General features: G+C 41.4%; 1 protein-coding gene across 2 annotated transcripts in view; it reads right to left on the reverse strand.

Annotated features, from left to right (window-relative positions):
* Positions 1 to 17,358, reverse strand: part of PREX1 (phosphatidylinositol-3,4,5-trisphosphate dependent Rac exchange factor 1) — a 143,207-nt gene that overhangs the window by 75,776 nt on the left and 50,073 nt on the right. For both annotated transcript variants that reach the window (XM_065754540.1, XM_065754539.1), the window contains exon 2: positions 3,202 to 3,273. In XM_065754540.1, the coding sequence (XP_065610612.1) occupies positions 3,202 to 3,273 (72 nt within the window). The remainder of the gene's footprint in view (positions 1 to 3,201; positions 3,274 to 17,358) is intronic.

The following is a 17,358-nucleotide window of genomic DNA, read 5'->3' on the forward strand; positions in this document are numbered from 1 at the left end:
GCTTTAGCTATGCCAGTTGCAAAGAGATTTGCAGTGCAGACAAACCAGCTTTTATATTAGAAGCAGCCTCCCAGGCCTGGCATAGAGCATGCACGTCACTGCTACAAACCCCAAAGAATGCAGCCTGACAGAGAGCCTTCAGCTTCCTGGTATTTGGTGGGAGACCTAATGCTTCCCAAAGCACTTTACAATAACACTAAACTTTTTCGACTTAATTCAGCAGAATTTGTGTACCAGAGATGATATTCAGCCTGGTGGATAGCGATGCAGCAGTAATTTAAAAACTTCTGTAAATTAAATCTAATCCTTAAAGGAGGAACAAAACCAGACTCTTGCTTTAAAAACAGTTTCTCTCTGGTTTTGCAGAAGACAAGGTAAGGAATTAAAGAGCCTTCTATGCATGTATCCAGATACAGACCTATACCTTCTCTTATTTAAGTGTGGAAAGAGCATTTTTCCTCTAGCTTCTCTAAGCTGGCTGTGCGTGCAAAGCACAGCACATGGCATCTTTCTCACCTCTCACTTAAGGAACACCAAGATATGGCAGTCCTCACTACCCATGTGCATACTTGAGCCTCATTGCTCTTCCTGGCTCTGAATAAACTGAAGATTCCAACACACTCTACTTGCACTGATGGGCTCTGAACCCATCAGAAAATAAAAGACAGGGAGCTGGGACTGATTGCTTCCAGAAAACTTCCACTGCAAATTTGAAGAGCTCATGATGGTTCATTCTGTAGTATGGCTGAAAGCGACATGATGACACATTAGCCTTTGCCTGCATGCCTTTGCCAGAAGCTATGCCAAAAGGGGATTAAGAAGGAAGAGGAAAACATCTGTCAGGGATGATTTTATCCTTCAGGAGCAGTCTTCGGGAGGGTATTATGTGATCCAAGGAATATCTGCATAGTCTAATAAATCATGTGATGGTCAGCAGAGCTTCACTTGCAGCAGACTTTGCAGGCAACAGAAGTCACTTGAAAATCAGGGCAGCAGAAAGACCTTAATTGCATTTGCTCGTATATCTGATACAGTTACCATTTATGAACCTCACAGGGTGGATCTACATCTGTACACCATCAAGTGTACTGTCTTCTTTTTGTTGATACTGCTGCAGCTGTCAGCCACTGAAGGAATTATAAAGTACAGGCCTGGCATAGGATTCAAAGCAGCCTTTCTGGAAGGGGATGCAATGGCCAAAGGCTGTAAGCACCACTGCTTAGCGGTGGTGGTAGGAGAAGCCTGCAAAAATAACACCAGGAGTAACGTCCCATGTTATCCTAAAATGTATGTTCTCCTTTTGCTTACAGACAAGTGACTGCCAGAATATTCTGGATTTTACTCTAGACGTTCCTGCTGCATGAAGGCAGGGAGGAAAATACAGGTTTTTTCTTTACATAAGCTGCTAAACTATTTATACACTCTCTGCTGCCACCTTCTCTGTTGTGAGCCACCTCACAGCTCCCTAATGACTCAAGATAAATAATAATAGCAGGCAGAGTTATAGGAAGCCCCAACACAGCCTTGTCTGTCCTGCCTCTACCAGCAAAGATTTGCAGAGGGAAAGAACAATAATCTTTCCACCTCCAGAAATACAATTAAATTGTATGAGGAGAGGGGGAAGGGATAGCACTGATCAGAAAAAGCATGCCTTTGTGTTTCTACCTCACCATCAATAAGCATAGGCCCTTTTCATCAAAGAGAAGCTGTGCTATTAAAAGCTGGGTATTATAATAAGAATTAATGAGATCTCACAGTGGCCTCACAAAGGCACCTCCAGGCAGTTCAAGGATGACACAAAAATGGAAGTAGTACCTCCCCAGAGGTTGCAATGGACTTTAGAATACAAATACATTTAATCAGCAGAGAAAATAAGGACTTTCTGCATGGGTCTTGTGGGCACTGCATCTGAGTATATGGCAGTCATAACAATAGATGAATAATTGTAGAATTAACAACTTTTATCAACATCTGCAGTTGTTTGTCAAGTTAGAAAATGGTTGTGTAGGTTTATTTCTCAAGCAAAGCTTATTTTTTCTATGTTTCTCTGCACACAGCATTTACTGTCACGTCATTGTCTACTTCTCCCTCAGCTATCCCTAAACTTATTCCAGACTAAATAGAAGCTTCCAGTGGTCAGGGACCTTCTTGCTAGCACCACCTACTGATGCCACTCAGTTAATAGTACATTATTGTTAACCCAAAGAATGAATACCATAATGGGGGCTGGATCCCTGCTAGGATTTTATACTTTCTGGTAATACTACTACACAAAAATTGATGAACCAAACTTGAGGAAATACACACCAGCTGCAGTAGAGCTGGACCATGTAACATACCTATTACTGATGCACTGTGCTGTCGTCAATGTAAAGTGCAAATACTATGCTACTAAGGAGCTATAGGATCAAATGTAAGCCCAAAAAGCAAGCCTCTGATGGCAGAGGCTCTGCATCCTCTCCCACTGATCACAGGGTTTCACTTATACATGTGTACAAAGAGCATTTTAGTCTCACGTGCATGTGTATAGCATATAGACTTTTAATTCAAATTACTACATGAAAATCTTGCTTATTTTTATGAAGATAAACCACAACAAGGCCTACTACAACCGCAGGCACTAGAAGAGCTAGTACCTCACAGCTACTTTATGTATCTCGTGTATTTCCACTGCAAAATTAATTCAGGAACCTCATCGTGCAAAGGTCTCCCATTCCTCAGCTCTCTCACAGGTGTCCAAATTCCTTCCTACAACAGGCCAACTAGATATTCCTGCCATCTCATCATAACTCCCATCTATGTTAGATTTGTAAGAGACAACAGATGCAAACCGGCTCACTGATTACTGTCAAACAAAACACACAAGGGCAGTGCGTTCTCTGACTTTCCCCCTCAAGACACTAATTAGGTCTCCCTGACCTCTATCTCCCATTCTGCAAATCTTGCCAAAAGTTAGCTTCTGACAGCACTACACTTATCAGATTCTCCTGAAATCAGCTGGTGGGACAAAAGAAACATTGGAAGATGACAGCTAAACAAATGGGCAAATAGACTGAGAAAATGTCAGTGTGTTTATTTTCCTCTGGGCAGCAGTTTAATAACAATCATTAAAAAGGTAAAAGGATATTTGATATCCATATCCCTGCATCTAGCCTTTCATTACAGATAAATCCCTAACAATGAGGAAAATTGAAGAAATACCTTCACATTCTCCTCTGTTATGTACTTCTCAGCTTTGTCCACAGCATTCTGGCGGATCCGATGAAGAAATGCCTGCAGGAAAAAAAAAAGTTCAAACATCTTCATAAAGTTTGATTTCACTTTACTATATCCACTTTCTTCCCAAAAACAGTGTGCCTGATTACCTATAAGACTGAAAGAATATAACCACATACCAAACCACCACAGTCCTTAGACTCTGAGCTGCCTTCATGATAATAGAAAAAACATTTCCTAAAACTCTGTCTTCTTTCTGCTGAATTTTTTAGCCTTAATTATCTGTTACTACCAATAGACCACAGCAAGGCTCTGCTGTTCTGTTTTTTAACCCTGGAGGTTTCCCATCTCTCTGAGATGCAGCTGTTTTGACTTTGGTGGCAGAGTGCACGATGCACATCAAGATGGACGGCAGTGAAAAGAACTGCAAATGATCAAAACAAACCAACCAACAAACAAAAGCACATCCCTGGCACTGGAACTGATGCATTTCAGAAATACAGATTAGAGTTACGGGCAAGCTCAATAGTTAGGGAAGGGAAATGAAATTCTCCAGACAGTGCATGGGACAGATTATCCTATTTGCTGTACTTTATCTGGTTAAAAACAGGCAAAACAATGCTGGAACTCTTCACCTAAGTCAGGTTTCCCCCCTCCTCAGCCACCACGGACTAAAAAGCTTTTCTGAAGTGTAAGCAGGGAATTTTGCCTTCCACAAGAGTCAGCAGAGCGAGATGCAAATACTTGCAAGTGACAGTGAAAGGAAACCACTGAGGACAAAATCTACTCCACCAAATGACACCAGCCACGCACAGGAGGGAGAAGGGCTTTCCTCACTCCTGCTTAGTGGTTTCTAAGTTGCCTCCCACACAGAGGGCTGAGCCCAGGGGAGTACCACGAACAAAGAGGGAAGGAACTTTTCTTAGCCACCTGAGACAGGGGAAATGGGTCCATTCTCGGTGTTTATGGTACAAAGCAGCTTTGTTTCAGTTTGATAATGCAAGTCTTTTAAAAGTAGAACAACTCCTGAGCAACGTCCATGTCAGCTGATGCACAACTTAAAAAAAAAACCAAAACTTTTCTTGCCTCCATCTATTCAGTCTTTACAAGACAGACACCGATAAAAACAAAGAAAGAAGTTGAAATAAGAGGAACACAGACTCTATATTTGTTTTGCCCTAGGTTCTCAATCTGCTTTCTGTGAGGAGATGTCAAGGTCCACAAGAACATTCCTCCTCTTGTATCACTAAGCAGGAAGGGGATCCTGGCTAGACTGCAGCTAGGTACAGAGAATATGGAGGAGGTAGCTTGGAGTGAGACATCTGAAGAACAGATTCCTGCATTAAAAGCACAGGATGCATGTCCCAGTGGCAGAACGGCCATTTTATGAAGAGCAGCCCATCCACCCTGCCCAGGATCTTGGCAGAAGTCAGGGAACTGTCTGAGGTGAAGTATTTGGCATAATGACTAATGGCAGGAGGACTGACAGGAGGAGTTGCCCTTCCACTTCACTGCTGGGTGTGATATCCAAGCACTAATAAGCAGACATCTGACTTATACAAGGTAGCGTGTCATATTGAAGTCGTTCATTCACAAAAGATAAGCCAGTCACAGACCCTTCCTTGCTTTAATCTCATCTGTTCAGAGACAACAAATCCAATTGGAATGACTAATTAATCTACCCAATTAGTAGCTCTATTGGTGACTTATCTTTACCTGCATATTAGTCTCAGTACGTTCAGTCTAATAATAGAAAGTTGGTAAAGAGAAGTGCAAATCACATTAGCTGTTTCAGGCCAGTCAATATAAGAAGCTGAGTCTGCGTTAATCTAAAAAACAGCCTTTTTGTGATGCTTGTCTGAAAAGATCATTTAACTGGAGCGTGAGAAATTGAGAGAACAAGAGGGGAAAGAAAGAGAGAAAGGCACAGAAGCAGAGAGAGAATAGTAAGGATGAAATACATAACAGGGAAAAAGACAAACAATTCCACAGATAGTTGGTCACACCTCCTACATTCTCCAGTTTGTCCTCATGTGTACAAGCAGCAATCTCCACTAATATTAAAACAAGGCAGTTCCAAGAGAGGTTGGTCCTGGAAACCTAATACTTTGCTTTCCAAAATACAGTACCTCAAAACTCTGAACTTAGCAGATGCAGAACTATTTGTTCCCCAGTGTTCAATACCTTTTCATCTGCAAACAGAATCTTTTGCAAAGCAGTCTTTCATATTAAAAGCCTGATAAACACAGCCTATCAAGCACCAGCCCATAGAGCTAATGTTGCATGCCCTGTTCACATGACAACACTGCTTTTCTTCCAAACTGCTTCTAGCTCAGAAAAAGCAGCCCCTTTCCCAGAGACATTTCAGTCAGTGTTTTCCAAACTTCAAGTTATTTTTGTGCTACCAGCATTACTAGGCTCCATGCTTATGTGCACCAATGCCATCCCTTTGTCCCCCTTGTGACACAGGCTCTAAGCCCCACCAGGTAAGTTAGCAGGCAACCCCTCAGGAAACACAGCTACAGGGAGCAGCCTCGTTGTCCATCAGACCAATTGATCCATCTTCAAAATTGGACAGACATTTGGGGCAAGACATGACAAAGGTGGGGAACGTAGAGAAAGTGAGAGGAACATTTTATAAATGTGTCATGTCCATATCTTGTTTATATTCCATAACATATTGTTTCACTGAAGAGTAAATACTTGAAGGAGTAAGAGCTTTTCTGGCCATCTGAAACGTTACAGAGGCAAACGCCATTTGTTCCATCTCCTCTAACACCTTCACATTCTGGACAACTCATACATGAATGCAACAGAGCCATCCCTAGACCTTTGTCACAAGGAACTTTCAGTATAATTCTCCTCTAATCTGCAACACCTTTGATCTCTGCAAAAATGGACTCACTAACCTCAGTGGAAGCATAGCAGTCAGTTTTCTTAGGAACTGTTGGAGGACCGTGACAACCATTCCTAGGATACAGATGGATGACCATGAGCATCTTTCCTGCACAGTTTATAGGAGCACTCTCTATACATCCTGCTGTCAGTTTCTTACATGTACAAAGTTCATGACCCTGCAAAGGACAGCAACTAATGATACATTCTATACCAAAACAAAACTCACATATCAGATGGTTAAGACCTTACTGAAGAGATAGAGAAAAATTAATAGGTAACAAAATCAGACTGCTCCCTTTGTATGCTGGTCATAATTGATAGAAGGTTAGCATTTCACAGATAAAAGGATGGCAGATAAAAATTGGACATTTTTCCTATGCTCACAGTTGCTGATTTTGCTCTCTTGCCATTTTTAGTGCATTGCTGTGTTCCCACTGGGCCAGCCCCAGGTCTCTGAGCAACCCAGGCTGTAGGGCAAACTGCCACTGCCACATCAGAAAATAGAGGAGGACTGGTAGAGCCAATGGGTCCAAGCAAAAACAGCCCACTGCATAATGTAGGGAAAAAATGGGAAAACAGACTGGTAGATTTTTGTTATCCTGACAAAGCCCTGTGAAGGTCTCACCTTCTATGTGTGCATGCTAATCATTAGAAAAACAGCCTACAGGGGATTTCTTTTTGTTTAAAATTCTGCTGCTGCATCAACATAACATTTATTTGTGCACTGTGACTTGTTGCCCTAGAGATCTGCTGCTCCCAGACCCAGCAGGCCATGGCTGAGGGCTCCTCATGTCATGCAGAAACACAGCTTCTAGTTTTGTCTTACAGTACAAATGCCTTGCAGAACTCAAACAAACCTATAACAAATTGGAATGAACACAGTGAAAGGCTTCCTTTCTGCACTATGTCATGTTGAGTAAGTTCACAATGGCTGGAGAAATAGCCACCTCCTTCCAACAAAGACCAAGACAAACACTTTACAAATCTAGACAGCAATTCAGGTACAAAATGTCATTTTACCAAACGAGTATCTTTAATGTCCCCAGAATGTTTTGTTCTGCAGTTCAATACTATTAATATCCATAGATGCAATGAAATCTTGCTGCTTGGAATACCTTTGCTGCATCTCTGAACCACAAAAACAAGCACCATAATTAAAGGGAAGAGACTGATAATTGTGAGTTGCTCTCAAAAGAAGCACACTTAATCAGCTGGGATTTCTCTTAGATGTTTTTCAAACAGCTTTTGTTGAACATGGACTCAGTCTTCACATAACACACAGCTAATCCTGGGGATGAGGCAGTGATAGTTTGCTCATGCCTGTTCTTAAGATTCGAGTTTAATAGACACTTCCTCAAATGTTCAGAAATACCAAGAGATTTCACATTAAACAGCAAGGCAGGCAAACTGTGCATAACCCAAAGGGAAATGAAAGAGAGAACAGAAATAAGCAATGCTGAGGCAACTGGATGCTGTATCTATTAGGAGCAAGAGTTGAAAGCACAGTGCTGTGAAATCTGTTTGCTGAACAGGTGACCGCAACGTCACTTTGCCCCTGAGAGATAAGTGATGGACAGTTCTGCAAAAGTCAGTACAGAATAACACAGGGATCCATATGTCCTTAGTATATTCAGTGTTAAAACAACCAAACACCATTACTTTTGTCCAGCAACTGCTTAAAACTCCTTGCAAATGCTATATTTTGATTCCAAGAAAATGTGATCAAAGGAGAAAAACTGAGCAGATGAGGTGAGCAAGGAATGTCCCCATTTGATCACTGTTAGCATCTTCATCATGCAACCACAGCATAGTGCATATACATTAATACATCTCTGAAAATACAAAGAAAACTTGCAAGACTCAAAGAGGAACTTGAAAGTGTAATTCTTTTTTAAAAATTACCTGAAAAGATAAGTGTGGCTGTTAGATGTATTTGACCCCACTGTAGTGCCAGTTATACACCAAAACACTCTCTTGTCTTTCGCAAAGCCACTTGACAGTCTTGTGGGGAAACAGCTCTACTGAAATAGTTCAGTGATGCAAAGTGACTATTTGCTGAAGTTTGTGTTCTAAGAGCAGGTGCATCCTTGCTCATGCAACTCAATTGTTAGCTTCCACCAGATATGCAGTTTATAAGCTAACACACTGCACAAATGACAGGAAACATCCTGCATCCTACATGAGAACTGCAGCACTTCCCTACACTGAAATCTGAAAGATAACACAATAAATAATCTCAAAATAATCTAACAATGACAGTACAGGGTTATTTATAAAACATAAATCCCATCAGATCTTTTTTATTACTCAGATCAAGTAAGCATGCATTTCTGTAACAATGTCTAAACTAAACGTAAGACTGTTGTAACTACTAAAGGCTTTGCTGTCCACAGGGCATAGTGCAGCAGTGCACACTATTAACCCAAATCTACTGACAGATGGATTTTAATGACTGATGAAGTCATTTTGGTATAAACTCAGGCAGTTAGCTTTTGAACATCCCTTCCTGGACAAAAGCCTGCACACCTATGTAGAATACTAGGTCTGATTCAGGTTTTTCAGAAGTAAAGTTTCAGTTAGAACAGCTTAAGTCAGCACGAACTCCTTTGACATCACTACTATTATTCAAGTGAAGTGGAACAAGACTGAAACAAATCTATTACTCTTAAGGGAGTAAATTGCTAAACTCCTTGCACTGTAAATCAGCAATCTGGGATTCACTCATTGCTCATTTACTGGCTGCTGTATTAAGACTTCCATAAAAATACATTTTAGGTTATCAGTATCTGGGAAAGGAATAAATAACCTAAACACCAGATGAGTGTATTACAATGAAATTCTTACAAAGGGTATTTCACTTATGGAGAACATTTTTCTTTAGAACCTCCTGAAACAATAAAGAGCCACAGCTGCGAGAGAGCAACCCTGCAAAAAGCTCAGATCTACAGCCAAACTGAGTCGTCAGCAAACAGCTGAACAGGGACTTGCCTAGTAGGCAGAGGTGTTTAATAAGAGGAAATAGCATCAGAAATATCCTTTATTGCCCTAATTTCAGACTTCCTGTGTATCACATTGGATTTAAAGCCTCAAAGCTTATTGGTGCATGTTTATATTTTGATCTGTCCCTTGGAAGAGGATCTAAACTATTAACTAACCAAAAGGATTATAATAAAAAAATTAAATAAGTCATGCGTGTTACAGGATAACAAATGCATTCTCTGCAAAGTTTAGGCAGCCTTTGCTGTGAGGTTGCACCACTGCTTATCCCTATGCAGAAGGTCAAACAGACTTTACTGAGCAGTTTTTTTAATGGCACTTCTTTCCTAAAGTTACCACCCTTGCATAAGCTACATTAGATGTGAAATGAGATGAACTACTTATACTGATCACCTACACTCTGGGATATTCATTCAACTATCTTTGGAAAGCAAATATGAAGGTCTGTCTGGAACTCTTACTCCCATATTCCTGAGAACAACATCTTCCTTCTTCATATAACCCAACTCCATGCCCCACACCCACATTTTCTTCTATGACTTTTTATTCATGTCATTTACAGCAATGATTTCACACAGAAATACACAGACGCTGCAGCATGAATCATCTCTTCCTAAGAAAGACTGCATGATCACATGCAAAAGTAGATTCCCTCTCATATGAGACTGCAAAGACCATCACAAAACAGCTGCAGGTTATACTGCAAAACCCAGATGTAACATCAAGAGAGATGCCTTTACCTGAAATGTGCTTTCAAGAGATTTCTGTAAAAGGTAGAAACGTAAGCCATAAATACATCTATACATATTACAAAACCTCCTCTAAAGCTGACAACTTAATAATCACAGATGAAGCACTCATGCTGGCAATTTGAAAGTTCTTCCTCACTTCCTTGGCCTGACGTATGGTGAATCCTGATAAACAGCAAATGAAGTATGGGGAAGCATTCAGAAACTCAGCTGCTTAAAATCATGGAAGTGTATGTATGACTAAGGCACTTGAATAAACAAACCGGACTATTTCTCTATATACTCCATAAGAGTAAGGGCCTCTGCTAATGTAAACTATGCCTATGATAGATCCCAACTGATCTGCCCTTAACCAATCTTGCATTAAGGCCCATGCAGTTATGACTTGGATGATTTATCTTATATCTGTCTTGTTATTGAGTGCTTTACTGTCCATAACATCCATGTTAAGGAATAACCATTGCAAAATACTGGCACTGCATAGCACTTGGTGTTTAAGTGGTACTGGAGGGTGTCAGACATCCTATGACCCTCTGGCCAAGGGGTCACTACAAGACAGTTTCCGTCATCACGCTGCTCTGTCAAGAGTTCAGTTCACCTCATCCAACTGCAGCCACCTGGAAGCTGTAGCCAGCCCAATGTTAGTGCCACAAGCTCTGTCTCTGCAGCATAAAATTAGGGGCAGGCAGCTCCAGAGGATGAGTCACTGCACTCCAGCAGTCGTGTGTAAGAAAGGCTGAATTACCCTTCAGAAATGCCTTCTGTTGCCTTCAAGAAGGCCTGGGCAACAAGTTGCCCTCCGTGCCCATACCAGTCTCACACTATCTGTAAATACAAAGTTTCAGGGCAGTGAGTGTATCTCAGCATGTAACATAAGAACACTGAAGTAGCACTGAGAGTTAATACGTGTAAAATTAATGTGCTCAGGCATCCTCAGCATGGTGGTATTCCAGGACTCATCACATGAGCACTAACAGCACTTCCCAGAAACAAATACCATATGAAGAAAGCTCCAAAAAACACCTCAACTGCAACTGCCTTGCTAGTGTACTGATGTTTATACCTCAATACTGCAGCAACACAAAGAAGTCAGCCTGAATTCATTCATGCATTAACTGATGAAGGAAGGTGAAACCAAAAGGGAAGTGAGAGTGAAATAGGTTGCAGTGTTTCTCACTCCAAAGAGAGATCCCTTTCTTAAGGAGGGTTTGCTTTCATTTGAATTACAAAAACCTTTTTTGTGAAGTGAAAGGCAGGCTGGTGCTGCAAAGGAACCCATTGTCTCTCCTCTACCATCGGGCTGACCTTTGCAACCCCTCCTCCCCGCTGCTCACTAATATTTGCATCCTCAGGCAGGCATGAACATTCAGGGTGCAACACAATTCACATTTCCCACATCTGAAATCCTTGAGGACACATTTCTACTTTTCTTTCGTATTGCCTATGTCCTGTCTCCTTCCAACACATCTTCATGCTCTCCCTCCTCTCCAATACAACTACTAAATCCCTTCAAATGCTCTCAATTTTCATAGGAAAAAAAATCAACGAAAAATGTTCTTCTTCATTGCAGACCCACAGCCTAAGCAAGCATGTCTGTGAGCATCCCTGTCTGACTCCAGCCCATTTTTTTTTAATCAGAATTATTTGTTTGGATATTCAATGGAGCTTATGAAAGATACATGTCTAATTCTTAAGCCTTTGGAATATTCACCCTTTTCTTGGCCTCTTCACACCTTTCTCATTGTTATACAACTGTGAGATTATTTTCAGCATCTGACTGCACTATGGAACCCTTCAAAAAGCTTTTAGTATGTTTGAATAGTGTGTTTTATTTCATTACTCTTTTATTTAAAGGAACAAATCCTGACAAGTCTGCATCTGCTTAGCCTTTACCTTAACAGAAGTTTGCTTCAGGACCACATAAACACTGTGTAAAGACTCCAGAATTTGACCCAAATAACTGGTGTTCACTATGTCCAGGACTGAAAAGAGTCTGTAGCCAGTTCTCAGCTACTGATGTCTACAACTACAAAGGCCTGATCAATACTAGGGGAAGTTTAATCAAGTTTCAGCCTCTACGCAGCCACTCCCAGTTCCAAGAGGTGTATAAAATCACCACTGACCAGAAACATCCGTCACCAACAAAGTTCAGACGCTGGCTGTTGTAGCAAAGAATGGAGCTTCTTCAGTTAGTATTTCAAGCATCTGATCTAAGATAAAGAACTTCAGTATCAGAAAGATCATTCTCTCCTTTTCCTGTTCTCGGTCTTTTCAGTCACAGTCTTAATATATTAAATACAAGACAAAGTTGAAAGTTTTTAAATGAGGAAGTTTTAAAATCCATGGATTTTTTTTTTTAATTGCAATATAGGCTACTTCGCTAGGAACATGCTGCCTACATCTGGAGATACATACTTTAATAGACCCCTAAGTCAGTTCAGCATCAGACCTTCGGAAGTATTAAGATTCCTTCTCTAGGTATCTTTCTCAAGATGTCATTCTGACCTGAGTTTATGTGTATGCAAGCTGAACTAACGTGACAGTATGTGTGCACAGTGACTTACATGCTAGGTTTGTAGTGGGCTGTGTATCAAATCAAGCTCCAGATGCAAATACTTCAGTGTTCTCAGCAGTATATTAATTTCCTAAAATCTAGTGTGCTGGCAGTAATGGCTGCATTTGATAATTTCCATGCAGGTGTCAAGGTTTCAGAGGTTGTATTTCTCATTTAGAAGCCTGCCCTGGTGAAGCAGGACTGATACTGCCTGTGAAGCAGTATCAGTGTCAGCTCCCTAGCTGGGGCTAAAGTACTCTGGGAACTTTTGCTCCTTGGTGACCAGCAACTGGGGCTCCGTTGCAGCACACTACATTAGCATTCCTGGCCTTCGGTGCTCGAGATTTCCTGCCGGGAGAAATTTGCATAAGTGCCTGTGGTGTGACAATGAGGAAAGCAGCTTTCTGCAGAGGAGAACAGACTTCAGAACGACCAAGACATTCAGGGATTCTCACTGCTGAAGCCTAAGAAGAGCGGCTGTTTCTCCACAGCCTTTCAAAGGTTTCCAAGAACTTCATGTGATTTGGTGAGAAGGAGCAGAACCCCAGAGGAAAGGTGTGCATCTGCATGGGGGGCTGTAAGCAGAGGGATCTCCAACTGCCCCAAGCCTTTTCTGATAAAGGCAAGATCAGCTGACTACCACATCAACTTGCTCCCTCTCTCACCAGTTCACACAAGATAAAGCTTCATGTGCTTGGGCAGCTCTCATGAAATGTCAAGTCTTCCTTGCTATGAAGTCTTCACCTCATAAAGCTGTGTCTGTTAGAGGGCAAGCTTAAGAATTAACCTACAGGAAATGGAAAGGAAAACAGTTATCAAGAACACTGATAGAGATTTTTGTCTTTGTTAAGCAAATGCCACAAAAAGATTGGCAAACATCACCTCTCTGAAACGAGTAAAAGCAAAGTCTCTAATTTGTCTTTATACAAACTGCTAATTATGCTATGCTATATGTCTTCCAGGAAAAGAGCAGCTATTTACAGAGATGTACACTTCTATATTTTGACTACATAGTAAATATTTGTCTGCATTACAATTCCATAAATCACTAAAGAATAATGCTGTTAATAAGAGTGAAAGGGTTAACAGTATAGTTCTGGGGACTAACTCAGGCCAAGTCAAACAGAAGACAGAAAATTTCTGATGTTCAGTGAAGTATTTCTAGTTTATTTGCTTTTCAGTATTTATTTTGTAAGCCGCTGGTCCCTGTGGCATACTGCCTGGCTCCCCATACCAGTACACAGTTGCTCTTACTAGCACAGCAAGGCCTGTTGCTAGCTTTAGAATACATTCGTGCTGAAACATAGATCCTGATAATAGTTTAAGCTCACTTTGACACTACGAGCAGTCTATGAAGCTCCTCAAAAGAACAAGTTAGCCTAAAGTGAGCTCTCCATGCTTTGAAGGCAGACTGTTCCTGATATTTGAGCAATCTTGTTTAAGGTCAGCTCGAGTGCTGTCTTGTTTCACGTACAACTGCAGCAGTGAATTGCACTAAATCATTATCTGATGTCTCCTATCACTTCTCTCTGTTCATCTTGTCATGTTGCAGCTACATCTTTATCTTTATAACCTTTTAATAGTTGATTTCATTCCTACATAGGACCAGTAAGAGGTACTGAATAAGTAAAGAGCCTACACCATGCATCTCTCTGTATGATAATCAAGACACTGATAGATACTCAAAGCCGATAAAGTCCATGGACAAGTATGTACACCGAAAGTTTCATAAATACTGACTTTACTAAGCCACTTTGTAATAAAATAATTCTTATCCTCGCTTTGTAGAGGGGCGAAAAGGGAGTAGGGAACTGTGCAGCTTACCCAATGCAGCCCCTGGAAGCAGTGTGGGAAGGAAGCTTTGGTTCCCTGGTCTCTGATCAGATCACTCACATCTCTATATGGAAGCACAGGGAATAAGTTGGCAAGAACTACCTTGCACTTGGAGAACTACCTTTTCTCTCCAAGCACTCAGACTTCATTCAACTTTCTAACAAACAAGGAGGTTTTACCACTGGTTTCAGCTGCACCATGCTTTCACCTCAGGTGAGGCTACTTTCATATGAAGGCAACATGACAGTACATACTTAAATACTTGATTTAATCTACCAACATAATGCATTTGAACTTCTTACGCTTAGATGTAGAGAAAGCTGGTTGTACATGCAGCTGCACCTTGCAAAATGTGCCTTGATGCATTTGCAATTATTTACACACCAAAAAAAAGAGGAAAAAAGAAAGAGCATCTCTGACATTTTGGTTAAAAGAGGAATTAGAGAAATTAACCTCACAAGCACATTTTTCGTCACTGGCACTGAGCAGGAACAAACAGTTTAGCTGATGAAGAGCTGCTTGCTTAAAGTGCAGTAGCTGATCTGAGCTAGTTTTCCTAACTGAGCCCAATCCAATGATGTCTGCATGCTTTTAAAGCATGCACCATCTGAGCACAGCTATCATGGTATTTCCCAGCCACCTTTCCTATACTGGAATAAAGCAGTCAAAAGGATGACTATTCAGGACAAAATCCTCAGCTATGAAACAAAATTTTAAACAAACAAGAAACCTCCCTGGAGACAGACAATGTAATTTACAGGGCTTGGTTTTTGGTGGTGGTGTTTGGTTTACTCCTCTCCTCCTCCCCCACTTCCACAATTAAAACTGCATCCCAGAACTCCACAGAGAAGCTCAATCCCACCATGACACCACCACACAGTGGTCTGGAATCGCCCTCTGTCCATGGAACACTTCAGATGTACACAAAGGAAACAAGTTCAAAATATTTGGGTTGTTTAAAAATAAAATCAGCAGCTCCTGGTGCATAGCCAGCCCTACACTCTGCACCACAACCAGTGCTTAGCAGCAAGCTGCTCCATTCCTTCTCAGGCAAACTGCATCATCTTGCCAGGTCAAAGAGCCAGGCAAGAGCACTGTCTAAAAATATCTTCTGTCCTACTGCCCTGTGCTGCCTGAAGAGCTGAGTTCCCCTCAATGCACATTGATTTTCTTCTGACATACAGAAGGAAAGCTCCCTGTCATTGCACCATTTCTTCTCTGTGCATCTTTTTGCAGAACACAACCATATCACACACAGTCTCAAACCCCAGCTTCCTCTGAATCATAGCAAAGAATTAGACCATTATATTTTAAACAGAAAGGGGAAGTTGAGAGAGAGAGAGAAAGAGAGAGGAAAGAGAGAAAGAGGTGTTTGCTAGCACACACTCTGGATTGTATGGGTCCAGCCAGCAAACTGCTTTCCCTGTGCTGCCAAGGCCTCTGCCTGGGTCTGCACATCCATGGAGATGTACTGGTACTGCTTGGGATGCTTGGGAACAGTTGCTTTACCAAACCTCTTCTCTATTAGATCCCACAGGTGAACGTAGCGTGCTGTGCTGAGCACTGGCTGGCAGTTGTGTTGCTAACTCATGTGCATCTAGAGCACTGCTAAAAACAGAGCTTTAGTATCATTTGTTCTTTCTTCACACAGGTGCAAATAGATGAGAAAACTTAAAACAAGTTGATAGCATTTTAATTTTACTAACAGTAGCCTTGTGATAAAACAAGTTTGCTCAAAGTACCCTGGTGTCTTTAAATAAAAAATAGCTTAAATTTCAATTCCCTTCAGATGAGATCAACCAAATTACACTGGCTGGGTGCATGGAGCAGGCAATGCTTATTAAACAGAAGATCTCCCCTGCACTCCTTTCCAAGTGCAATTGTTTCTGCCTCCTCCACTTCTCTCATGAATGTCACAGGTTTTGCCCATGTACAAGAACAATTACTCACAGTTTAGGGCCTCATCAAGCACAGTGCTCTGAAAATTTTTCAGAGCTACTTTTTTCAGGGCAGGTGCTTTGTACCCACAGAGTTAAGGGTTGGAATTGCACATGGCTTTGCCCCCACTGACCCACCCAGGCAGAAGAGCTGTCCTGCTATTACACTGAAATACCGTGTGTGTGCCGACCAGGGCATTTAGCAGCCCATACATTCCAGATGCCATTTTCACCTCTGGAATATTTTCCCCTCAGATACCTTTCCACTGAAGGCTGAATAGTAGCACCTACTGTCTAGCCAAGAAACTCACACAAGGAGTTCCCTTTGGAGCCATTCCCCTGCCACTCAGCCTATCTGTCAGGGCTGGAGTGCTACATTCATGCCCATCGCAGGCACCTCAGACACTGCTGGCACTGCGTCCCCAACGGCCCATCTCTACCAGCCCAAAGGACAAACCTTTAAACAGCCTGCCAAAGCCCAGCTCCCCTCCTCGTCGTGCTGTAGGCCAAAACAAATAGCTTACTTAACACTTCATCCACCACGTTTACACACTGGATTGAATTTAGCCTTTGCAAGTAGACCCAACCGCATCTGTGAAGCCAGCTGATCGCCAGTTACTGTGTGCTCACACATAGCAGGGCTTCTATTTGTAATAAAATATTTAGAGTGGAAAAACACAACCGAATTTAATAAAAGAAACAGTCTCAGATTGCCAGTGACTTGTGGTGCATCTATTCAGATGCTCGGAATTCCCTATGTAAATAAAGCTAGGCTTTCAAGTTCTGCCAATTAAATAAATGTCTGTTTTAACTCCACTTTGTATTAGAACAGTGATCAATTTTACTTACACAAAATAAATGTGAGGTCTTGGATTGTAAACAGGCTCCATTTGTGGATATATTTTCACAGTTACTTTCCCTAAGTAGCTGGTTGTTTGCAAGGCAAGGGGGGGCACATCCAATTTACATATCTGCACAACAACTCCGTAAGAAAAAGCTTCAAGGCAAAATGTGCTTACAAAATCACATTTAGAGATGTGGTTTTTGAAGTATAGGCTATCCTCATAGAAAATATAATAGAGATAAAACAAAAAGCAGATTTTTAGAATAAGTGTTCCTAAAAATTCCCCCAAAAGCTTACAGAGTAAAACAAAAGGAAGTCATTTTTCTAGAG

This window comes from Cyrtonyx montezumae, unplaced genomic scaffold (genome assembly GCF_038088225.1).
Source record: "Cyrtonyx montezumae isolate F1298 unplaced genomic scaffold, pur_monq_1.0 scaffold_9, whole genome shotgun sequence".
Lineage (NCBI taxonomy): Eukaryota > Metazoa > Chordata > Aves > Galliformes > Odontophoridae > Cyrtonyx > Cyrtonyx montezumae.